This window comes from Alosa pseudoharengus, unplaced genomic scaffold (genome assembly GCF_046254945.1).
Source record: "Alosa pseudoharengus isolate Yale_2024_CS ecotype anadromous, Long Island Sound unplaced genomic scaffold, YU_APseudo_1.1 YU_APseudo_1.1_scf_18, whole genome shotgun sequence".
In the NCBI taxonomy this organism is placed as follows: domain Eukaryota; kingdom Metazoa; phylum Chordata; class Actinopteri; order Clupeiformes; family Clupeidae; genus Alosa; species Alosa pseudoharengus.
In genome coordinates, this window is record NW_027468650.1 from 20233049 (window position 1) to 20254122 (window position 21074).

Sequence of the window (21074 nt, forward strand, 5' to 3'; positions counted from 1 at the left end):
CAAACATTATATACTACTGACTTTTCTTCACGTACATAACACAATTGTCTGTATGAAATGCACTAAAAACTTGCATTGTCAATGCTGCGGTCACAAAAACAGAAAAAAAGACTTGGCTGCAGGCCTTCTACACGCTAAAGTAGTAAAATGTATTTTGTACCATTAACTTCCATCCATGATTTACCATTGTAGACCTGAATAACTTGAGACCTTCACCATATTAGTTAATAGATACTAGCTGCTAGTAAATTCAACTGCACAATACATTACCATTTCAAGGGAGTTTACCCACATAATTGAAGATACTCATTTCATGTACTAGGTCCCAACTGAAATTCTCTCCCTGCTCCTGTAAATCTCTTACTCTACCTTAAATCAAAAACTATCCAAAGTGATTCAGTTTCTTGAATCAGCTGTGCTCAGCCAACCCAGTGCCATCTGTTGAAAAGGCCTAGGGAAAGATTGATATTACGCACAACAGATGAAAGTTCAGGAATGGGACCAAACCATCTTTAACCCCAAAGGCCCTGCTGCCATTGTATCAGAGTTCTCACTGTCAAATGTAAATTTCCATGACTTGCTATATAATAGTACGATATACCAACTAATGATTTCAGAGCACCTACGTGTTCAAGAATCTTTGACTTTTTTTAGAGCAGGAGATGAATGGGCATTAAATAAACAGTTGGCACACTCAAGCACCCAGTAAAGTTAATAACCAGATATACAGCAATTCAGCATGAAAATATTTGTATTAATAAAATTCCTGATATTCCATGACTTCACCCCAAAAATGATAAAAATTGTCTTATATATTACTTTCCATTTCTGGAATAGAATTCCATGATATTCCAGAAATACCATGACCCGTGGGAACCCTGATCTAGTGATTCACAAAATATTCTATAAATTAAGTTAGAGCAACATTAGACAGAAGAGCGATTGAAATGACTAAGCAGACAAAATATAAGTTTTTCCCCTCTTCATTTATTGATGTTTGACTGTAGGTCCTGCTTATGCGTCAGCAATTGTGACCTCAACCTCTACACCGGGCTCAATGCTGATGCTGGTGATCTGCTTAACAATCTCAGATGGACTGTGCAGGTCAATCAGACGCTTGTGGATGCGCATCTGGAATCTATCCCAAGTCTTGGAACCCTCACCACAGGGAGTCTTGCGGGTAGTGATGCGCAGGGTCTGTATAGGAGAGAGGTGAAGTGAATGATCATGAATTAAGTTAAGAACAAGAAGTTCGTTGACATTACACTAACAAGGTAACCTACATTTTAACTGATGAAGGCTCAGAATAGCGTATTGTGTAACTCATTCAGTAGTTCGTACAAGAAAAGTTCATCCTCATAGCCTGTGCATCAATCGCTCATTAACATTTACACCACACACCCCTGTGACGATATCAATTTTAAGTAATCAGTTGAACCCACGTAGACCCACTACCAAACAAAGGCAATTCACAATATTTATTCACAGGACAAAGAGGCACCAATTTTACCTTAGTTGGCATACGAACAGGTCCCTTCACCTTCAGACTCTTCTCCTTGGCGCCACGGATCAGGTCCGCGCACACTGTTTAGAACAAGAGGTTGGTTAACATGGCACTAACGAGAAGGTAAACCTACATTTTAACTGATGAAGGCTCAGAATAGCGTATTGTGTAACTCATTCAGTAGTTCGTACAAGAAAAGTTCATCCTCATAGCCTGTGCATCAAACTCATTAACAAGTTAGCTGCTAGTGTATTTACCCTTCTCCAGCGACTTGACGTTACGGCTGGTCAGAGTGATCCGAATGCGGTGAATAGCCACTTCGGCCTCCGCGGGAGCCTTGCCAGTATCCTTGTAAGCCTAGAATAACACGAGTTCAAAATACATCCTTAAATTGCAGTTGGTTTAAGACGAATACACTGAAAAGTATGGCTGTCGACGCCAAAGATATATTTTTACACCACATTTGGCTGATGCTCTTTAGCCAAAGCGCCTTTCAACAAGGGAAACAATCAAAGTTTGCCATAAGTTAATGCGCAGTAAGTGTTAAGTTACTCCCCACACGCCAAGTAGTCCCTCGTCGTGGCATTTCAGTATTCAGAAACAGTTACCAGGAAAGTAGTTGTTGGACAGCGCGTAAATAGCCTACCTCTACGGGGCTGTTGGTGGACTAGCTAGCTAGCACGTGTTGTTGTTTAAGGTAGTAAACGTTAGCACTATAGGAGGCGGCAATGCACCAGACGCGAAAAAGCACGAAATTGTTGGACTATATGTAACAGCTGAAAGATGATATGTTATTCTCACCATATTTAAGATTTCCTGACCGACTTATTCGTCAGATTTCGTAGCGAACAGCGGTGAGTCAGGAAGTAGTACACACAGTCCTCACAGGTCCGATAGAAAAGAATGGTTGTAGGCCTGAGCTGGCTTTTATAGACCGCATCCGGGTACTGGCCTGCACAACCTTTGACATATTTTCGTCGGCGCTTGCCGCTTGCTCAAGAGAAAGTTTGTACGTTAGTAGCATATATTGCCACCTACTGTTGATTTGGCGTATTGCCGTTCACGTTTTTCTGGTATTGACAAGTTTTCCCCCTATGGTTTTCCCCTGGTATTCATGGGTTTAATTTTACTGTCTATGGTTTCATCAGGTCCCTTTCCACAGGTGTATTAACTGCACCATGCAGTCTGCATTGATAATCAAGGTGCTTGATTAATACACCTGTGGAAAGGGACCTGATGAAACCCATGAATAGCCGATAGGCCTACTCTTCTAAATTGTGTCTAAAATGTACACGGTCTGGCGTTGTATAAAATTTGACATATTTGCCATTTACCTTAGTACGGTGAGCTAATTTTAAAACAATGTCACTAACTTTAAAATACAATGGTGCATAGCCTACATGTTAAATTTAGATCGAAATATTAGTAGGAGTCAGTTTCATTTAGTGAGTATCGTAATGGTTAATTTTGTCACATGCAGTAGGCTATTAACAGAAAAACTGCAGCTAGTGGCGCACTCTAGTGGCAGACATAAACTGTAAAGTTTAACCTGCACACTAAAACAGATTCTATAGATTTTTAGATGGAGGGAAGGAAACCTCTGACATGTGTACAATATGCAGTCTAATATTTAATTAATTACCGCATTTCTGTAGAAGGCATATTGCGCGAATTGGGTGTGTTAGGGAGGGGGGCGATTTCAGCCTTGCTTTATTTTTTATCTGAGGTTGCTCAGCAGTTGGTCGTTGGTTTGTATTGGCACTCCAACACCTGGTCAGCAGAGCTTTAGACGTCTGTCCGAATGTCCCCGAGAGTCCCCGACAATTCCACCGTCAATCAAGTCACAACCGCGTAAAGGATGCACTATCTATCACCTTCGGCAGTTTCCTGATGCCTGCCACAGCGTGATGCCAAAGGACTACACGACCGTCTTCAACCTCTTCACCTTTCAACAGTTCAGGCGCCTGGTGTGTATAGGTACCACCTCGGTGGTTTGTGAGAGGGCTCAGGTCTCTGGAGTGCTCAAGCTTCAGTGAACAACCGAAGTCAGCTTCTAAATTGGTATCGGAGATTATTACTTTGGCGGGCTTCACGTCAAGGTGTAGGCTACTACGCTGTGCTCATGCAGATACTCGAAACATGTATAGGCCTACGTACTTCACGAGTACTTCATGTACCTGCTCTCTGCCAGTGGTTCACTTCTGCACTCCCGTAGATAACATGCTGCAGATCTCTGTTTCCAGCAAATTCCCTAGGCTATAGTACTATCGGTGTTCTCCTGATCAGCCAGAAAGAATGTGGTCGTTGCAATAACTCGGACCAAGTTTTTATGGCGCAGGTGCGCATTCAGTTCTGCCCAGAAACTTTGACTGGACGTCACTCTTCACCTTTTTCACGGCGACACAGTTTCGTTAAAGTATAGACTTTTGTAAACTGAGCCGAACCCACCAGACCCAAGAGGCTCTAAACAGTGTAGTTCGCTCCAGTGATTGACGGACGACCATAATCAGCTGGCAACTTTGCTGCGGAATGTGTGTGTTGGGACTGTCGGAACCGCTAACGTGGGGCTCCACCAGCATACTTGACCAATGGACTGCTGCACCTTCCCAGCTCCACTGATGTCTGAAAGTCTTTATGCAATAACCGTGTAACTGGAATTGGAGATGGCAAGGTTGACTAAAGCGCTAACCTGTGTTACCTGTCTTGCTCATTTGTCTGTAGTCCTTTGTCACGATCACATGACTTCATATATCTATGCTCATTTCATCCAATGACATCATCCCATGTGATAACGTGCCTCAGATTGATATATCATTGGACAACTGACTACCTAGACTCGTGCGTATTTTAGTGCGTAATGCGTAAAATGTGAAACACATCACCAACATGCAACACAAAGCACACACCTGAAAAAGGTAAGTATTGCACACATAGACAGACATTATAATCCTTCTGTATGTTTATTGAGTTTCAGTACACTGTAGACAGTAACACTGGACTGGAGGCTGCAGCTCTCCTCACATAGCAGCAATGGTCTAACACACACCTGGCTCACCCAGCCAACAAATCATCTGTCAAAACACACTTCTGGCTCTCCTTGCCAGTCACTTGTCAGAACCCACACCTGGCTCACCCAGCCAGCCAATAAATAACCGTCTCTTTGGATGATGTCACCGGGAGGAACTCCAGCAGAGACTGCAGCGTTGAGTTCTACCTTACACACTCCCACACAAACGCGCACACACACTCACACGCTCGCACACATAGATATATATTTTTATATATATTTATATATATTTATATATATATATGAATCATACGGCCTATATTTATACAAATACAACAGTAGTTTGTAAAATACATTTAAGTAAAATATACAAGATTAGCAACAGAAGTTCATTGTCACAGGATGGCATTACTGAAATATGATGAACACCGAAAACAAAAACATTGATTACAAGTCGACCACGACATCTGCAACAATGCACCAACGGTAGCAACTTGATGGCTGGAATGCCATCTACTTATTTCCTCTTCCCTCCCTCTGTTCTTCTCCATCACCATCCTCCTCATCTCCCGTGGCAACCTCTGGCAGCATCTCCTCCTCAGTCTCATATCAAAGGTAAGAGATCAGAGGGCCTCTCTGCCCATCGCCATGGTAATGCAGAGCTCCCAAGCAGGCAGGTGTGTGAGAGAATGACGCCAAATTACAGGCAAGTCACAGTACAACAGACACACAAACACACACAAACACACTGACCTTTAGCACAGTTTGAGATATTTGTGAAATAAAAAAAAGAGATACAAGAGGTCTGTAGCACCTTCAGAAGGTTTAGGAGTGTCCATTAGCAGCTTGATCCAAAACAAGAGATATTGCAGAAATGTTTTGCATACATACACTTGCACGCACGCACGCACACACACATGCACACACCGGTACCACTGAAACTGAGAGGACGATTTGCTAATGTGTCTGTGTCTCTCATAAAAGAGAAACAGGAAAACAGCCAGTGCCAATGAAATCTCAGGTTTGTGTCACTGCAGCAGAACGCCTGGTGCAGGTTTCTGCAGCATAGTGAGAGGCTCCTGAGGCTTTGTCCAAAAATGCTTTTATTCCAAAGTTTAATGAGTTCAGGCCTGTCCTATATATAAAAAAAAACATTTAACTGACATGATTATATGATTGTATCCAAATTTTAATAGCTGTGAAAATTAGTACTCAATTAATTTGAAATTATTACTTGTTGTGCACCATGTACATATCACTAGGTATGACTATGTGCTCTGTGTACATGCATGCTGGCATGCCTGAACATCTGTTGAAACTGTTAGTCCTGTCAAACCGACTTCTCTGAGAAACACAGACATTTTGTGCAAGTAAAGCAAAATGAGTCTAACACTGTAAGAGCTGTACCTGTAAAAAACACACACATTTAGCATATATTGTACACGCTAACATCCAGCTAAATATGACATCTAAACCTTTAAGCATGATAAACAAAAAATATTTGAGAAAAAAAGGCATTCGATTTTCTGAAAGTGCTATATTGAAAACTGCCCAATATAGAGGCATATCAAACATTTCATTTCAAATCAATTCTTCTGCAACTGTTCACACACACATGCACATACACACTCACACACAACCTCTTCCAGCAGGTTTACAACTAAAATGTTTTTTCTCCTATTTCAGACAATTAAACATCCTGCGACACACAGTGCCTCCAAAGGTGGTGTTCTGCTCTAAGCTAAAAGTTGTACTGAACTGTGCCGAGTTTGTGGTAGAGCTGTTGCTGTCTATCTTGGAGAGTGAAGCGGAATATCCAATAAGGACCATCACCGTCAGTCCTAAAGACATACAGTTATATTGTCTAACTTATTGATTGATTCCTCTTATCAGTGCAACAGCATGCACGACTGTGGGTATGGGTTCCTTCATAAATTGATTCCCTTTTGTGCATAAGACAACTGTGTGTGTGTGTGTGTGTGTGTGTGTGTGTGTGTGTGTGTGTGTACGTGTGTGTGTGTGTGTGTGTGTGTGTGTGCCACTTGCTGCTTACAGAAGAGATCTGTGCAAAACATTTTAAGTACTGGTTAAAAACTCATTACAGTTTCAGTTCTTGCATGTTTGTGATTTGAAGTAAAATGTCTGACCTATTTTCCCTTTATTGGTTGTGAACGGAAGCAGAACAACGTCCTTTTCTACTAGTCTGAACAGCAGCATCGAAAAAATGGCCAGAGAGGTCAACAGGAGAGGAGGGAAGGAGAGGAGGGAAGGAAAGAGTAGGTGTGAAATAAGGAGAGGAGAGGACTGTTGAAGAAAGGAGAGAGGGCTGGGTCTGGTAAGAAGGTCCTCTGCGGCTCTGGGTTTGGTCAGCTTTGGCTTTGTAGAAATCAGAACTGTCAATCAAATGCCTGGCTTTTAGTACCAAACAACTTATGAGTGACTCACATACAAACAGAAAAAAAAGAAAAACAAAAGAAAACCATCAAAACATTAAATTGGTTAGCTGTGATGGAGCTCACATCACTAAAAGTTCAAAGTGCTAAATGGAAACATCTCATTTAAAAAAAAAAAGAAAAATACTAGAGTCTAGGTTGATTCTATCAGAGAAACACTTCACTGCAACCACATTCTCTATTCCCGCCCTCCCTCTGGAAGTGGGCCAGCCGGCAATGAGCCATACCATTTCAGATATGGGAAGAAATGGGGGTAAAACGGCATTGTGTGTGAGGCACGAGCTGGTATGGGCAAATGTATGATACAGGCTTCAGAAGATGTGTTTGTGAATAATATCTGATAAAGCACAAAATAAATCTCTATATATGGTATATCTGTGATGACACATCATGTGTTACTGGCATCAGGACTGTTCTTTGACTGGTAATGTTTGTAGTTGTACGTAACTGCATTGGAGTGTGTGTGTGTGTGTGTGTGTGTGTGTGTGTGTGTGTGTGTGTGTGTGTGTGTTGGGGGGGGGGGTGTTACTGGAAAGCCTGGTGGAAGCGAGGCAGGGTGGTGGTTGTGCTCAGGCTGGCCGGGTGTGTATGTGCATGGGTGCTGAGACCCGGGGTATAAGTAGAGGAGAGAGTGTGTAGGGGACTGACAGGCTCCGCAGTGGGATCCTGGGACAGCCCCTCCTCTGCTGGGTAGGAGAGCCCAAGTGCTGACCCAGCTGCCTGACTATAGCAGGGACCGTTGAGGGGCAGGAAGTTGAAGAGCTGGGAGAACTCCAGCGACGACGAGCTAAGGGAGTCGCTGGTCGCCGCAGCAGCGCTGCTAATCTTGGGCAAGGGCAGGTCCTCTGAGTGGGCGGGCTCAGAGGGTAAGTGACCCTGCAGCTCCAGCAGGTAGGTCTCTAGCTCCGCCCTAAGGGGCGGAGGAGGTGAGTAGGAGGAGGTGCCCAACGGGTAGCGCAGCGTCAATGGGGGGGAGGGGCCAAAGACACCACCGCTGAGGACGGACAACTCGTCTTTCACGGCGCCACCTCCCATCTCACAGGGGGCAGCCGGCAGCTGGCAGGCGATTGGCTCCAGCTCCACCGGCTCGGCCTTGACGGCCAGCAGCAGCTCAGGGGCGTGGCTCTTCTTCACATGGCGCGTCAGGTGGTCCTTGCGGCCAAAACGCTGGGCGCAGTACTGGCACAGGAAGTCCTTGCGGCCCGTGTGCACCACCATGTGGCGGCGCACGTCCTTGCGCGTGTAGAAGCGGCGCTCGCAGTGCTCACACTGGTGCCGCTTCTCCTTGGCGGCCGAGGAGCTCTTGCCGGCGTGACCGCGCAGGTGCTCTAGCAGCAGGGCAGTGTTGGGGTATGGCTGGAGGCACACCTGGCAAGTCAAGTCGCCGTTGTGGGCTGCGTGCAGGGCCAGGTGGCGCTTAAAGCCCAGCTTGGTGTTGTAGCTCTTGCCGCACTCATTGCAGGTGAAGGCCTCCTTGTTGGGGTCATGGGTATGTAGGTGGTTCTTTAGGTGGTCCTTGCGGTGGAACATCTTCTCACAGTAAGTGCACTTGTGGGTCTTCTCTGGTGAGTGTGTGGCCATGTGCCTTGGGATATAAACAATGAACTCAATGACCCCAGTTTAAACTCAGTGACCTCAAGACTGCACTCCATGTTTTCAAGTATTTTGGACCGCAGTTTTGTTAACTGTGACAAAGGACTGACATGGTTTGAATTCCCACAGAAGTATTATCATGATAACTATTATTTTTAATCCAAAAACATGAAAATAAACAAATGTGAATGAGTAAAGAAATAGAGGACAAGTTTGTCTCTGGCAGCATTCAAGAATGGTCATTATGCTAAACTATACTTTCACAATATCTACACAAATATGTATATATGTATACTTTCAATCGTACCGTAACAGTTTGTACTTGGACACAAAGGCCTTGGTGCAGTCGGTGTGAGTGCAGCTGTAAGGTCGCTCGCCAGTGTGTGAGTACGAGTGCACCTTGAGCTTCTCCACGCTGTTGAAGGCTTTCTCACACAGCTGGCATAGAAAATTCTTCCTCCCTTTGCCCTCCACCCTCCTCTTCCTCACCCTGGCTCGGTCTGTGGTGTGAGGGCAGTCGCCAGGGGTGACTGTGGCCATGGCAACTTAGGGCAGGCTGGCCGAGTGGTAGCATGCACTGTGCCCCAATGCTGAGAGTGTAAGTGACCCTAAACTCTCAACACCACAAGGAGCCAACGACCTAAAGTGAGGAAGGGGACAAACAGAAAGAGGAGAGTGGGCATGTATTAAATTGGGGACAAAACATCAACAGGATCAAAGTGGGACAGAGAGGAGGAGGAGTAAGATTTACTTTAAGACTAAATGTGGTCACCAACTCCTTACTATCATTTTGTGGCTATAGGAATGTGATGAAAAACAGTACAAAGGACAGCATGCATATGAAAACATCACAGACACCAGTGAATCATCTGAACCAGCTGTAGGTGAGTTTGTGGGTTAATGTTGAATCATATGAATGTCGGGAAAGCTTGCTCGAGCAAGTTATCCCCCCCTTACACTGAAATTCACTGCCTGATGGAAATCACTGTGACGTAATCAGTGACAGAGTTGAAGTTTTAGTAAACAGAATAATGGTGAAGTCACCAGATACTGGGCCTAGCAACCATTCTGACATTAATGTGGTGCATATATTTTGGTCATTGAGCTCTATACTTGAATAGTCCTTAGTAAGTTTCTTTTAACCTAATAGAAAAGCCAACAATGAGCAGTTTAAATTTTGGATAGGTATAAGCTTTATGACACTTCAGTAAACTGTTGAATAAATATTGTATTAGTTTATATTTCATTTTGATAGGCAATTATGGCAAATAGGTAACATTATATGAGTTACCAATACCATACAGCCAAGATAAAACAAAGAGAAACTGATTCACACTTACTGTTTGAACTTCTATGAAGGTGCATATAAATGTAATCTCTAGACATGTCTGTACATAAAAGTACAACAACATTATATGTTCCGGGAGTTTTTTGTAAGACAAAAAAGTTGTGACTTTTGAACTGTGGACAAAATTTAAGAACAAACCCCGTTTCCAAAAAAAAGTTGGGACGATGTGTAAAATGTAAATAAAAATAAAATGCTATGATGTTCAAATCATGTTAACCCTATATATGTGCAAAGAGAATATATCAATTGTCTTCTCTTGACAACAATATGTAAATTATTGGAAACTGAGGTTTGAGGATGAAATGTCGTCCCATTCTAGCCTGAAATAGGATGTCAGCTGCTCAACAGTCTGGGGTCCTCATAATTGTGTTTTTCATTCACAGTCCAGACCTGTCACATCACTCAGTGTGACAGGTCTGGACTGCAGGCAGACCATTTTAGCACCTGATCTCTTCTACTATGGATCTATACTGTTGTAATAGGCATAAAACGCAGTTTGGCAATGTTTTACTGAAACATTCAAGGTCTTCCTGGAAAAAGACATTGTCTGAATGACAGCTGTTGCTAAAAACCTCTATATCATTCAGCATTGATTGTCCCTTTCCAGATGTGCAGGCTGCCCATGCCATAGGCACTAACACACCCATACCATCATAGATGCTGGCTTTTGAACTGTGTACTAAAAACAAGTTGTCTTTAACCCGGGGGATGCGGAGTCCATGATTTCCAAAAAGAATTACATATTTTGATTGGTCTAACCACAGGACAGTTTTCCACTTTGCCTCAGTTCCATCTTAAATTAGCTTGGGGCAGAGTTAAGACGACATTTCTGGATCATGTCAAAATATGGTTTCTTTTTTGCATGGTAGTGTTTTAACCAGCATTTGTGGATGGAGCATCAAAATGTGTTCATAGACAGTGGTTATCAAATGTTAACACAATATATATATATATATATATATATATATATATATATATATATATATATATATATATATATATATATATTTAGTTTTTTGTTTTTTAACAGAAACAGGTTTGTTTTTAAGGCAGTGCCATTAGCCATCCAATATTGTCTTGTTATTTATCTAAATTCGCTCAATATCTGAATGATAATCTAATATAGATGATGAAATCCCAAAATTCTTTGTAATTTCACATTGAGGAGCATTATTCTTATATTATTGAACTTGCCCACACACGGTGCCAGTTCACGTAATTAGTTGTGAAATGTTCCACCTTGTGTTTAGCATACACAACTTTTCCAGCCTTTTGCTGCCCCATTTCAACTTTTTTGAGACATGCTGCTGGCATCGAATTTGAAATGAGCATATATTGTCATAACATAGTCAAATATGTCAGTTTCAACATTTTATATGTTGTCTGTTGTTTCTGCAGTGTCCTTAAAATAGTAAAATATATCAGTTTCAACATTTGATCTTTCTGCAACTAAATATGGGTTTATGAGATTTGAAGATTATCACATTCTGTTTTCATTTACATTTTTTTGAAATGGGGTTGTATTTGCAAATAGGCTATATATGAATTTGTGGAATACACCTTTTATTTAGTCTTGTAGTCTAAAATTATACTTTGTGAATGTATGATACTGGATAAGAGGATTTCTCTATAAATAAACTGTTTCAGGCAGGTCTTGCAAATAATCTTTGAATTTATTAGCCTATTAAATCCTAAAAATATTCTACTGTAAAACAACAGTAGTTGCATTATTCTGATTATTTACAGATTATATTAGTATTATAAATGTGTTATTAAAAAATGAAAGTAATTCCAGATCATTAGTGTACGCTACATATTTCTAAAATAGCATGCAAGTTTCTAAAGCAATGTCTAAAAGAAAGTTTTTTGTGTGCCTTTACCCCTGAACATCAAAATATACAAACAAAAAACACTTAAGGTTTAAACATCTGAACACACATCTCTGCAACAACAGCATGTATATCAAGGAGTATGGTTTTGGGATGATGAGGCACCATTTACGTAAACATGACACTCTCTCAACAACTAATACTAATATTGTGCTACTACTTCTCCTCCCAACCAATAAAAATACATATTTAATGGTTGTAAAATGTGCAGAACTTAACCATCAATACTAAACAAGATATCAGACAAGGCACATGTAAATAAGTATACCATAAATGATATGCCTGGGAAAAAGGTAGAGCTTTCAAACACAAGATATAATTTAATCCTAAAATATGCTTACAATCTAAGAAAAGGCCAGATAATGTTCTTAACATAATTAACAGCAAATACTTGAAATTGCTTCAGCAGACATCATGGAATTAATTATATATGCATATTTCTTATCATGTTTGGAAAGCAAACAAACAAAGACAAACAATAAAATTATTAATTTTAGTCACAATAAATCTTTTTTGTCACATCTGATTTACAAATAACTTCCAACAGTCTAATCAATTCAACATTTTTAATGCAGAAACTGTTCTTTACATAGCCCACAATCCACCCTGTATCCTTAATTATCTTTTATTTGAACAATCAATGTCAATATGTCAACCTGACTTATTTTCTGTACAGAGAAATTCTCATCAACAAAAACTACAACCTCAGACATAAGCAAATAGCCTAGATGGAACTTTGAAATGAAAGTGGAACTTAGTCAATGAGCAATGACTATGAATCTCACAAAGCAGAAGGTGGGGGAGATAGGTGCCTCTGTCTCTTTAAGAAACCATAGGTCTCATTACTCCTTCAAACCTACAGCTACCCTGCTATACCCTAAGCGTATGGAGAAGTCGGGACAATAGCCTAAACTTAGCCTAACAGCCACAAATAAGCTGGTGTAAGACAGAGGAGGGCACATACTTTGATCTTAATGCATTTCTTGAGAACTTGCATTGGCCACATACTTCTAATTAAATCTTCTTATAATTAACAAAACTATTTTCATCAGAAAACATGAGGTTGCACAAGAAACGCGTGCAAGACAGGACTTTAGGATGACACGAAAAATTCCATGGCAAACCACCGGGAATCCTCTCGCCAACTGCCAATCTATAGGCTAACTCACAGATTTCACTCAGAGATTGTCACTCAACATCAGTGGTCTGGTTTCCCAAATAGCCTCGGACTCTGATTGATCTCCCGCATAAGGGAACATGTCTCTCCTTACCAGATTCTTGCATCCCTGAAAGCGTGCACTAAGCGATGGCGGTGTGATGCTGACTGTAATCTACATGGCTATACATTTTCTCACGATATAGGCTATTGTGGAAAAGTGTCAATCAGAAAGTACTTCTCTTGCAACTCCGCATGACATGGTTATTTACCGACCAATATTCAACGGCGCAACCTATACAAGAACGCCACAAGCCCGCGTCATGAAGGAACCGAATTAGAACGCAAACAGCAGCAATTTCAGACCTCACTATATGTCCATTGGTTTAAAGTTAAAGGACTCTTTGACAGGGAAGCTTAGACTGATGAGCTATGTCGACAGAGAATGTTTAACATTGCCTAATTAGTTTCCCTACACGTCTCCCTCCATTTTGGTTGTTTATGATATTGACAAGCAACTTCTCCACTTCGATAGCCTACTTCTGGCGTTTTAGCTACATCGCACCTCTTTTAGCCTATCAACTCTTCCACAGTCTAGCTTACTACAATACCGATGACAATAATTCGTGTGATAACCTCTTATGGTTTTAATTAAAATTTTAATGCACTAACGTTTTTATCTTTAAATGCACTTTTCGAACATGCAAACCTGCTACCATCGATTACAGCATGTTTACAGTCATTTCGCGTGCACATACATGTCAAAATTAAAGCGGCGTGTTCACAGCATGCATTTTATAATCATTTTTATAGCATTAAAATGCGCGTGCGTTTGCTTCGGCTACCCTCGTAGCGCGGTTGTTATTATATTCAGATAAAAACTTAAACTAAGCAAGATTTAAAAACTTTTCTTCAACTTTTCACGACTCAGTCGCTTCCCCCGAGTGTTGACATTCGTTTGCATGCAACGTGACTTGACACAAACTAATGACACAATTTATTTTAATTTTCTTTATATTTATGTCTTCCGCTGCTTTTCTCTCTGGTCCTAAACTGGGCGCTGATTAACACAAACTTTTTTCCCTAGCTCACCCCTCTCTCATAATTTGAATAACCCCGATATTTTAATTCAAGCAGACAGTAACAATTTAGTTAACACACGCCAAACTCACCGCAGAAGCGTTAACATCCTTTCTACGGTGTTTTTCTTGAGTTTCAACTATTTTCCGAATTTTTAATAATTTTTTTCTCATATTTTTTGCTGGACTCGGCGGGCCTGAAAATTGTTTGCTTTCCCCTCTTTCCAGCAGCCATTGTGTGTATGCGCTGCGGTGCAGCCAAACATACAGTTTGGCCACGCCCACAGGCAGTCCCGCCCTCCTCTTACTTTTGATTTGTGAAACGCCCTGTCATTTTTATATTTTACTGTCACCGATGGTCCCTTTTTATAATGTTCAATTTTAGGACTCGTTGGCGATTCTGTCAATCGCATTGACTCCCTTTTACTTTCATTTATAACAATAGGTGGGCTAACATACTGCTGTAAGCCTTTCTATTGGTTCTTGGGCATGTCAGTCGATTGTGTGGCCGCAACTTTCTCCTACCGAACGCACACGCGGGTTGGTAGGCTAGCTGCTGTCGGTCATCGGTAGGCGTACCCAAGTTCAGTTGTGTAGTGTTTAGAATGACGTTTGATCGGACATGAGGGGTAGAGAAATGTGAGTACAGAGCATGGTACAGAGTAGCCTACGACCTGCTGCTTAACGACTACGACACAGCCAATGCGAGGTGGGTACCATTCTAGTATTAACATGTAAGTTATATATTGTTAATAAATTACTACGTAGCCAAGTCTTCCCAAATTACAGTTCGCAGCACATTGGACGAAAAGGCTTGCAATAAAGTGCCTTGCAAAATAGAGCAACATAACTGATAGCAGCTATATTGGCTATCGCTAACCTTAACTCAATGGTATGTGCATGAAATTGTGGCAGCCTGTTTGGAAGTTGAACACCAGTGTTACAGAACTAGCTACATAATGTGGAATATAATATGTAAAATGTTGTTAAAATTAACCATAACATGTTTGCTATTTGGCGTTATCTCAATGTTAGTTCTGTCAGAGCAAGTTAGCTGAATTGCCCTTGCTAATATAGCTTGTAAGCTATCATTAAGCAACTACACTACACAACACTGTGTTAGCAAGATAGCTGAAGGTCAGAGTTATTTTGCTGTGCTGTGCACTGACGATTAATTGACGAGGTGACTTTGGTGAATCATTGTATTAACTGCAGCCGGGTTTTGTTGTAAATTCCATGTAACAGTTAGACTAGCCGATCAGTTAAGAAGTGTAAAACGAGAAGGTTAGCCCTGCTCTGTGATTACGTTTGTAGCTCAAATGTTAGCTAACGCTAATGTCAGGTTAACTGTTGTGCAACATTTCTAGCACATTTTAAATTGATTTGAAGAAATGTCACGTTAACTTATGGAGTCTGTTAAGTCACATGGGTGTCCAAGTGTTGTTATTCCGTCTGCTATTTCCGACCTCAAGTAATGGTTTCCCCTGACGTAACTTTTGCATGTGTAATATTCACAATGACCCACAGAACGTGTCCAGTTGGCCTCTACGTTATCCCCTTTCTACCTCGCCTCTCCATTCGTCTGGACGCCGATGCTGCCTGCCAGACGATGAACGCCAATGCTCGAAGGGTCCGCAACCAAGATGCCAATCCCTGCATCGAGGTAGGAGAGTTTTAACCCCAGATGTTTCTTTAAGTGTTTAACATATAAAGTAGATATGTTATTAAATCATATGATATTACTGAAGATGGTCCATGTCCCTAACCTACTATGCGGTCAGTAGACACCTCATTCAGAATAGGGACAGGATGTAGGATTTGGGGGAATCTGTGATCAGGAAAGGAAAATGGACTAGGAATCCTTGCAACACGAAGTGCGCTGCAGGTACCCGGATGATACTGTCATAACGGTTAAAATGTTGAGTTTGGAATGATTGAACCTTTTCACCCTCAACAGTCACACTGAAGTGCACTGTGTTGGTGTTAGATTTTTGACAGCACCATCCTGTTGAAATTCACGCAATACATAAGTAAGCACACAATGCACCGTGTCAAAGTGTACTGACAGAAGTACGGCAATTGAGGCAGAGTGAAAATCCAGAACGCAAAACAAAATCGAGATAGACAGGCAACAGAACCTACAGAGCAATTATGCAACATTAAGACAAATAACAGTGTCTACACAGCCATAATTTTATTAAACTTTCTTCCCAGACAAGGTAGTGAAATTCAGCAAAGCAAATAAAATGCTAGGATGCATGCTAAAACGTGATGTGTAGTCGTGTCAATAAGTAACTTGCAAATTAGGCTGTGTTATGACATATAGTAGACACACATATAGTTTTATGTTTGTGTTAACATATTTTTGTGATTGTGGGCATCTGCAGGAGAGTGATGGCTCCCAGAATTGCCTTAACAGAAACAACTATGACAAGTCCATGTGCAGTTTCTACTTCCAGAGATACAAGGAATGCAGAAAGTACTGGGTGAGTATTGAGTAGTCTACCAATGAGACTCTGCCAGTCACCCTCTATGAAATAAAACATGTATTGCTCTCCTTTGATTCATAGTGTTAGTGTTGCCACTTCAATTGTAAAGTCATCAACCAGCAAATTTGTAGGTCTGCAGCGAAAAGCATAGATTATAATAATTATTGTATACACTGATCAAAACACTTTTTCATAGGAGTATAGCATCAAGTCTATCAAACTTGTAAGCTATTGGTCTGGCCAGTTACGGTACAGAGGTGGTTGTGAATTAGTTTCACCTGCTTTGGTGTCATCAAAGTTAACCGGTGCACTAGAGGGGCAAAAATGAGACGACCCCCAAAACAGGAATGGTTTTGGTTATCAGTGGCAACTGATAATTTTTCCCTCATTAACCTTCTTGACTGATTTTTCACAAGTTTTGCATTTGGGTAGGGTCAGTGTCACTACTGATAGCATAAGCCAGTACCTGGAGCCTACAAAGGTTGCACAGGTAGTCCAACTCCTCCAGAATGGCACACCAATTCGTTCCATTGCCAGGACTTCTGTGTCTCCCATCGCAGTCTCGAAAGGAGATTCCTGGAGACAGGCAGTTGCTCTACGAGAGCTGGGCAGTGTGGTAGAAGATCCTTTACCCAGCAGCAGGACCAGTATCTGCTTCTTTGTGCAAGGAGGAACAGTAGGAGCCCTGCTTGAGCCCTACAAAATGACCAGCAGGCCGCTGGTGTGAATATCTCTGACCACACTGTCAGAAACAGACTTCATGAGGGTGGCCTGAGGGCCCGATGGCCTCTAGAGGGACCTGTGCTCACTGCCCAGCACTGTGGAGCTCAATTGGCAGGTCCGCCATTGGTGCCCTGTCCTTTTCACAGATGAGAGCAGGTTCACCCTGAGCACATGTGACAGACGTGAAAGGGTCTGGAGATGTTATGGAGAACGTTATGCTGCCTGCAACATCATTTAGCATGACCGATTTGGTGGTGGGTCAGTGATGGTCGTTGGAGGCATATTCTTGGAGGGACGCACAGACCTCTATGGTGCAAGATAACCTTCGGGCACCCTCACTGCTCTTAGGTATCGGGATAAATCTTCAGACCCATTGTCTGGCCCTGTACTGGTGCAGAGGCCCCTGGGTTCCTCCTGGTGCAGGCAGTTCCTGGTGCAGGCAGTTCCTGGAGGATGAAGGAATTGATAGCATTGACTGTCCCCCACACTCCCCTGACTTAAATCCAGTAGAACACCTCTTGGACATTGTGTTTTGGTCCATCCAACACCGGCAGGTTACACCACGGACTGTCAAGGAGCTCAGTGATGGCCGTGTCCACATCTGGGAGCAGATCCCCCAGGACACCATCCGCCGTCTCATTAGGAGCATGCCCCAACGTTGTCAAGCATGTGGGGTCCATACGAACTACTGAGTACCATTTTGAGTTGCTGCAATGAAATTTAGGCAAAATGGACTAGCCTGTCGCATCATTTTCATCATCACACTGCACTAAGCAGCTATTGCTTCTAAAGTGCCGTGTTTGGAGATCAGTAGATACTCCTGAAGTTACCTGGGTAAGCCAGTAACCTTGCTTCGTAGGATACCCCTAAGGTGCTAAATTGGCCTGCCTCCAGTCCAGACCTGTCACATTGGGTGCATTGTGGGAACAAAAGAAAACACGATTTACTAAGACCCCAGACTTGTCAAGCAGCTGAATACATTTAATTTTCAAAACTCCAGTCATGGATCTCCTCAGTTCCCAAACATTTAAAGACTTGTTAAAAGCAACGCAGTGGTAAACATCCCCCCTGTCCCAACTTTTCTGAGATGCATTGGTGCCATGAAATTCAAAATGAACATATATTTCACAAAAAGACAATACTATTTGTCTGTTTCAACAGTTGATGTGTTGTCTTTGCACTATTCTCAATGAAACGGGTTTACATGATTTGCAAATCATAGCATTCTGTTTTTATTTGCAATTTACTCAGCATCCGAACTTTTTCGGAAACAGGGTTGTAAATATATGTTCTTTTTTTAGCTCACCTCTAACAATTGAGCAAGAGCGTGAGTAGGCGACTGTCTGTCTCCTGCATTTCGAACAAATTGATTCTCATGGAGAAAATATTTTCCCACTATCTCCACTGGTTTCTCCAGTGTCTTAATAACTAGCTATTGTGTTATGTTTCCACTCACTTTAAACATGCCCATGGTTCTTAGTAGGAACTGCTGCTGAAAGTTCCGTCAGTTTAGTGTGAGTTAATAACTCGTTATTGAAACATATCTTACAGAAAAGACTGACTTAGGGCTGTATTTTGGGTCACCAGCGCATGGCGTAAAGTTCGTTATTCACCGGCGCGAAGTTGAATTTGTTATTTTGCACCTTTATTTTTTAAGCATTGCGCCCAGGGGTGTGGCAATTAACAACCTAGGGAGGGACCTGGCGTGTTGTCTAAAAATCGCTATCATACACCACCTAAACCTGGTCAGAAGTCAATGGCGAGTTGTTCATATGCTATTTTAAGAGCGCATGTCAACAGTCATATTGGCAGGTGCACGCACCATCCTTCTATCATTCATGAACGCACACCAGTGCACGTCCATGCAAAGCATTACAAATCGCACGATTACAATGGTAAACATAATTAGAATAAACATATTACGAAATACTGTACATCTCATGATGAGTAGTTATTCACCATCATTTGCAAATTGGTAATGACGGTTAAAAGTGATTAGGGGAGAGGCGAGAGACACGTATGGAGCACAGCTGAAGACGCACTGTCACGAGATATAAGCAACTCCTCTGCAGGATAAATTTTGTTTTATTCAGTCATTTGAGCAACATTAGGGTAAGTGTTGCTTTTTCCAGCCTATGTTTTCGATGGTAACCCATTGTCAGTCAATAGTGAAAGTAACTGCATATAACTGTCTTGTCGTTGACTGACTCCTTGGTGAAGTTAGTTTCACTTTGCCAATGAGTTCAAATAATAGACGAGTGCAAATGCGTGAAGGCTATGCTAGGTTTTAGTAAAGCATGGTTTAAGAATGACTATTCCATACGGTCTCGCAAGCAGCCTCCTTCAAATGCGCCGTTGAATGCCAAAATACCGATGCATTTATTTGACATATCGCGCGTTGCGCCGTTAAAGGGAATGACAGATGTCATTCTCATTGGTTTAAAATGATGTTACGCCCCAAACACACCCATATGACTGATTAAAAGACCTAGGAACACCTTGTTACGCCATGCGCTCCACTTTTGAGAACGAAACCCCTCCCAATGTGAACTGGACATCCTACTAAATTTGAATAGACTTTTGACAAGTGACGATGCACTTTAGAATGTCATGATAGGGCCCTTAATGTTACTCATTCATCATTAATTGACACACATGGGTATTTCAAGCGCACTGTTACTAAAATAGACTACGAAATGCTAAATGTTATTTGTAGTATATATGTTGATGAACAAACACACCTGCTTTACAGAGATCGAAATGATCAGACGAATGTGGTCACATTTTCCAACTCCCTTTATTAGGCTACTCTTATAAGTGCAGCGTGAACTTGTTATTAAAACATTATACGTACTGACAGAAAGCTACACAGAACTATCCACAGAGGGGTTGTTAGTACAACTTGTAATAATAAGTATGAATGTGTGCATGGCTGTGTATGTGTGTGTCTGTATTTATGCATGTATATACACATATATGCACATATGTATTTATGTATGCATGTACTTTTGTATGTATTCATACCATGGTGGATGTGCATTTTAATTTGTTCACCCCCAGCACAATGTCATGATTCAGCGTCGGCGGGATGGTATGAAGCCAGACATGCCGACAGCAGCGGAACGTGAGGAGATCCTTGCTGCCCTGGGTGGAAAACCCTACTGAGAAGAAACCCTTCAGGAAGAACCAAGCTGCTGCAGCCACACAGCAGCATCTAACTGAGCACTCCTCAGTGAAAGAGTCTCTGTGACTGTGGACACATTTCACTGAAAGCACAGTTCAGACCCTGTTTCTGGTTGAACCTTATGGGCCATCTTTAACACAAAACAGTGGGAATGCTGTGGATATGAATGTAGGAGAGGCATGTGTGTCACCTGCTGAGAGGACTTTGCATAGTTGCATCATGGATAGTTGATTTGACCCATGCCTTGTGAAGGGGTATTTTGATGGTCATAAAAAGCTCGTACTGACGGTAAAGAGTGTGGTAAAGAAGTGCATGTTGCTGATAACAACAGCCTACTGTATGTGTGTATGTTTGTTGTGGTTTATATATTATTTTCAAATGCATCGGTATGGATTGACAATTGTCTGGAAATTGAGGCGACCAGGGGGTTCTCACTGAAAAATACAATACCACTGCTGTGAAGTATTGTGTATTAAATGTCTAACCCCCTATAAGTCCCCCGGGAACAAAGGAGGAACTGGTACCAGATGCGGCCTTATTAGTGCCAACACATCACCATATTGGTGGCTTTGCTGAAGACCATAATAAACTATATGGAACATGTGAACTTGTACTTGTTTTGTTGACTTTGTACATGTTTGAACCTGTT

The 21074-nt window shown here is 41.8% G+C and overlaps 3 protein-coding genes, 2 non-coding genes and 1 pseudogene across 5 annotated transcripts; 1 reads left to right on the forward strand and 5 right to left on the reverse strand.

Annotated features, from left to right (window-relative positions):
• Window positions 1-967: 967 nt before the first annotated feature.
• rps20 (ribosomal protein S20) lies at window positions 968-2428 on the reverse strand. Its single transcript, XM_076290464.1, has 4 exons — window positions 2306-2428; window positions 1762-1861; window positions 1511-1584; window positions 968-1197 (listed from the first exon to the last, which is right to left on the reverse strand). The coding sequence occupies exons 1-4, from the start codon at window positions 2306-2308 to the stop codon at window positions 1015-1017; spliced, it is 360 nt and encodes a 119-aa protein (XP_076146579.1). The 5' UTR covers window positions 2309-2428; the 3' UTR covers window positions 968-1014.
• LOC143131867 (small nucleolar RNA U54) lies at window positions 1295-1365 on the reverse strand. The gene has a single exon (XR_012988228.1). It is a non-coding gene; the product is annotated as a small nucleolar RNA U54 (small nucleolar RNA).
• On the reverse strand, window positions 1649-1719 carry LOC143131868 (small nucleolar RNA U54). The gene has a single exon (XR_012988229.1). It is a non-coding gene; the product is annotated as a small nucleolar RNA U54 (small nucleolar RNA).
• Window positions 2429-3374: 946 nt separating the features above from the next.
• Window positions 3375-5102, reverse strand: LOC143131485 (serine/threonine-protein kinase mos-like; annotated as a pseudogene).
• A 2381-nt stretch (window positions 5103-7483) lies between these two features.
• On the reverse strand, window positions 7484-14252 carry plag1 (pleiomorphic adenoma gene 1). The gene is made up of 3 exons (XM_076290465.1): window positions 14123-14252; window positions 8865-9197; window positions 7484-8549 (listed from the first exon to the last, which is right to left on the reverse strand). Exons 2-3 carry the CDS (start codon window positions 9095-9097, stop codon window positions 7490-7492), a joined length of 1293 nt encoding a protein of 430 aa, XP_076146580.1. The 5' UTR covers window positions 9098-9197; window positions 14123-14252; the 3' UTR covers window positions 7484-7489.
• Window positions 14253-14627: 375 nt separating this feature from the next.
• Window positions 14628-21032, forward strand: chchd7 (coiled-coil-helix-coiled-coil-helix domain containing 7). The gene is made up of 4 exons (XM_076290468.1): window positions 14628-14738; window positions 15557-15692; window positions 16417-16515; window positions 20302-21032. Exons 2-4 carry the CDS (start codon window positions 15639-15641, stop codon window positions 20404-20406), a joined length of 258 nt encoding a protein of 85 aa, XP_076146583.1. The 5' UTR covers window positions 14628-14738; window positions 15557-15638; the 3' UTR covers window positions 20407-21032.
• The last annotated feature ends 42 nt before the right edge of the window (window positions 21033-21074 follow it).

Excerpts from the sequence above, each read along its gene's own strand:
- rps20 (XM_076290464.1), bottom strand. Across the intron at positions 1,585-1,761 it reads CGTCAAGTCGCTGGAGAAGG|TGTGCGCGGACCTGATCCGT; the intron begins GTAAATACACTA and ends TGTTCTAAACAG. Across the intron at positions 1,198-1,510 it reads CTGTTCGTATGCCAACTAAG|ACCCTGCGCATCACTACCCG; the intron begins GTAAAATTGGTG and ends TCTCCTATACAG.
- plag1 (XM_076290465.1), bottom strand. The coding sequence starts at position 9,097 with ATGGCCACAGTCACCCCTGGCGACTGCCCTCACACCACAGACCGAGCC. Across the intron at positions 8,550-8,864 it reads TCCAAGTACAAACTGTTACG|GCACATGGCCACACACTCAC; the intron begins GTACGATTGAAA and ends TTATATCCCAAG.
- chchd7 (XM_076290468.1), top strand. The coding sequence starts at position 15,639 with ATGAACGCCAATGCTCGAAGGGTCCGCAACCAAGATGCCAATCCCTGC. Across the intron at positions 15,693-16,416 it reads ATGCCAATCCCTGCATCGAG|GAGAGTGATGGCTCCCAGAA; the intron begins GTAGGAGAGTTT and ends GGGCATCTGCAG. Across the intron at positions 16,516-20,301 it reads AGGAATGCAGAAAGTACTGG|CACAATGTCATGATTCAGCG; the intron begins GTGAGTATTGAG and ends GTTCACCCCCAG.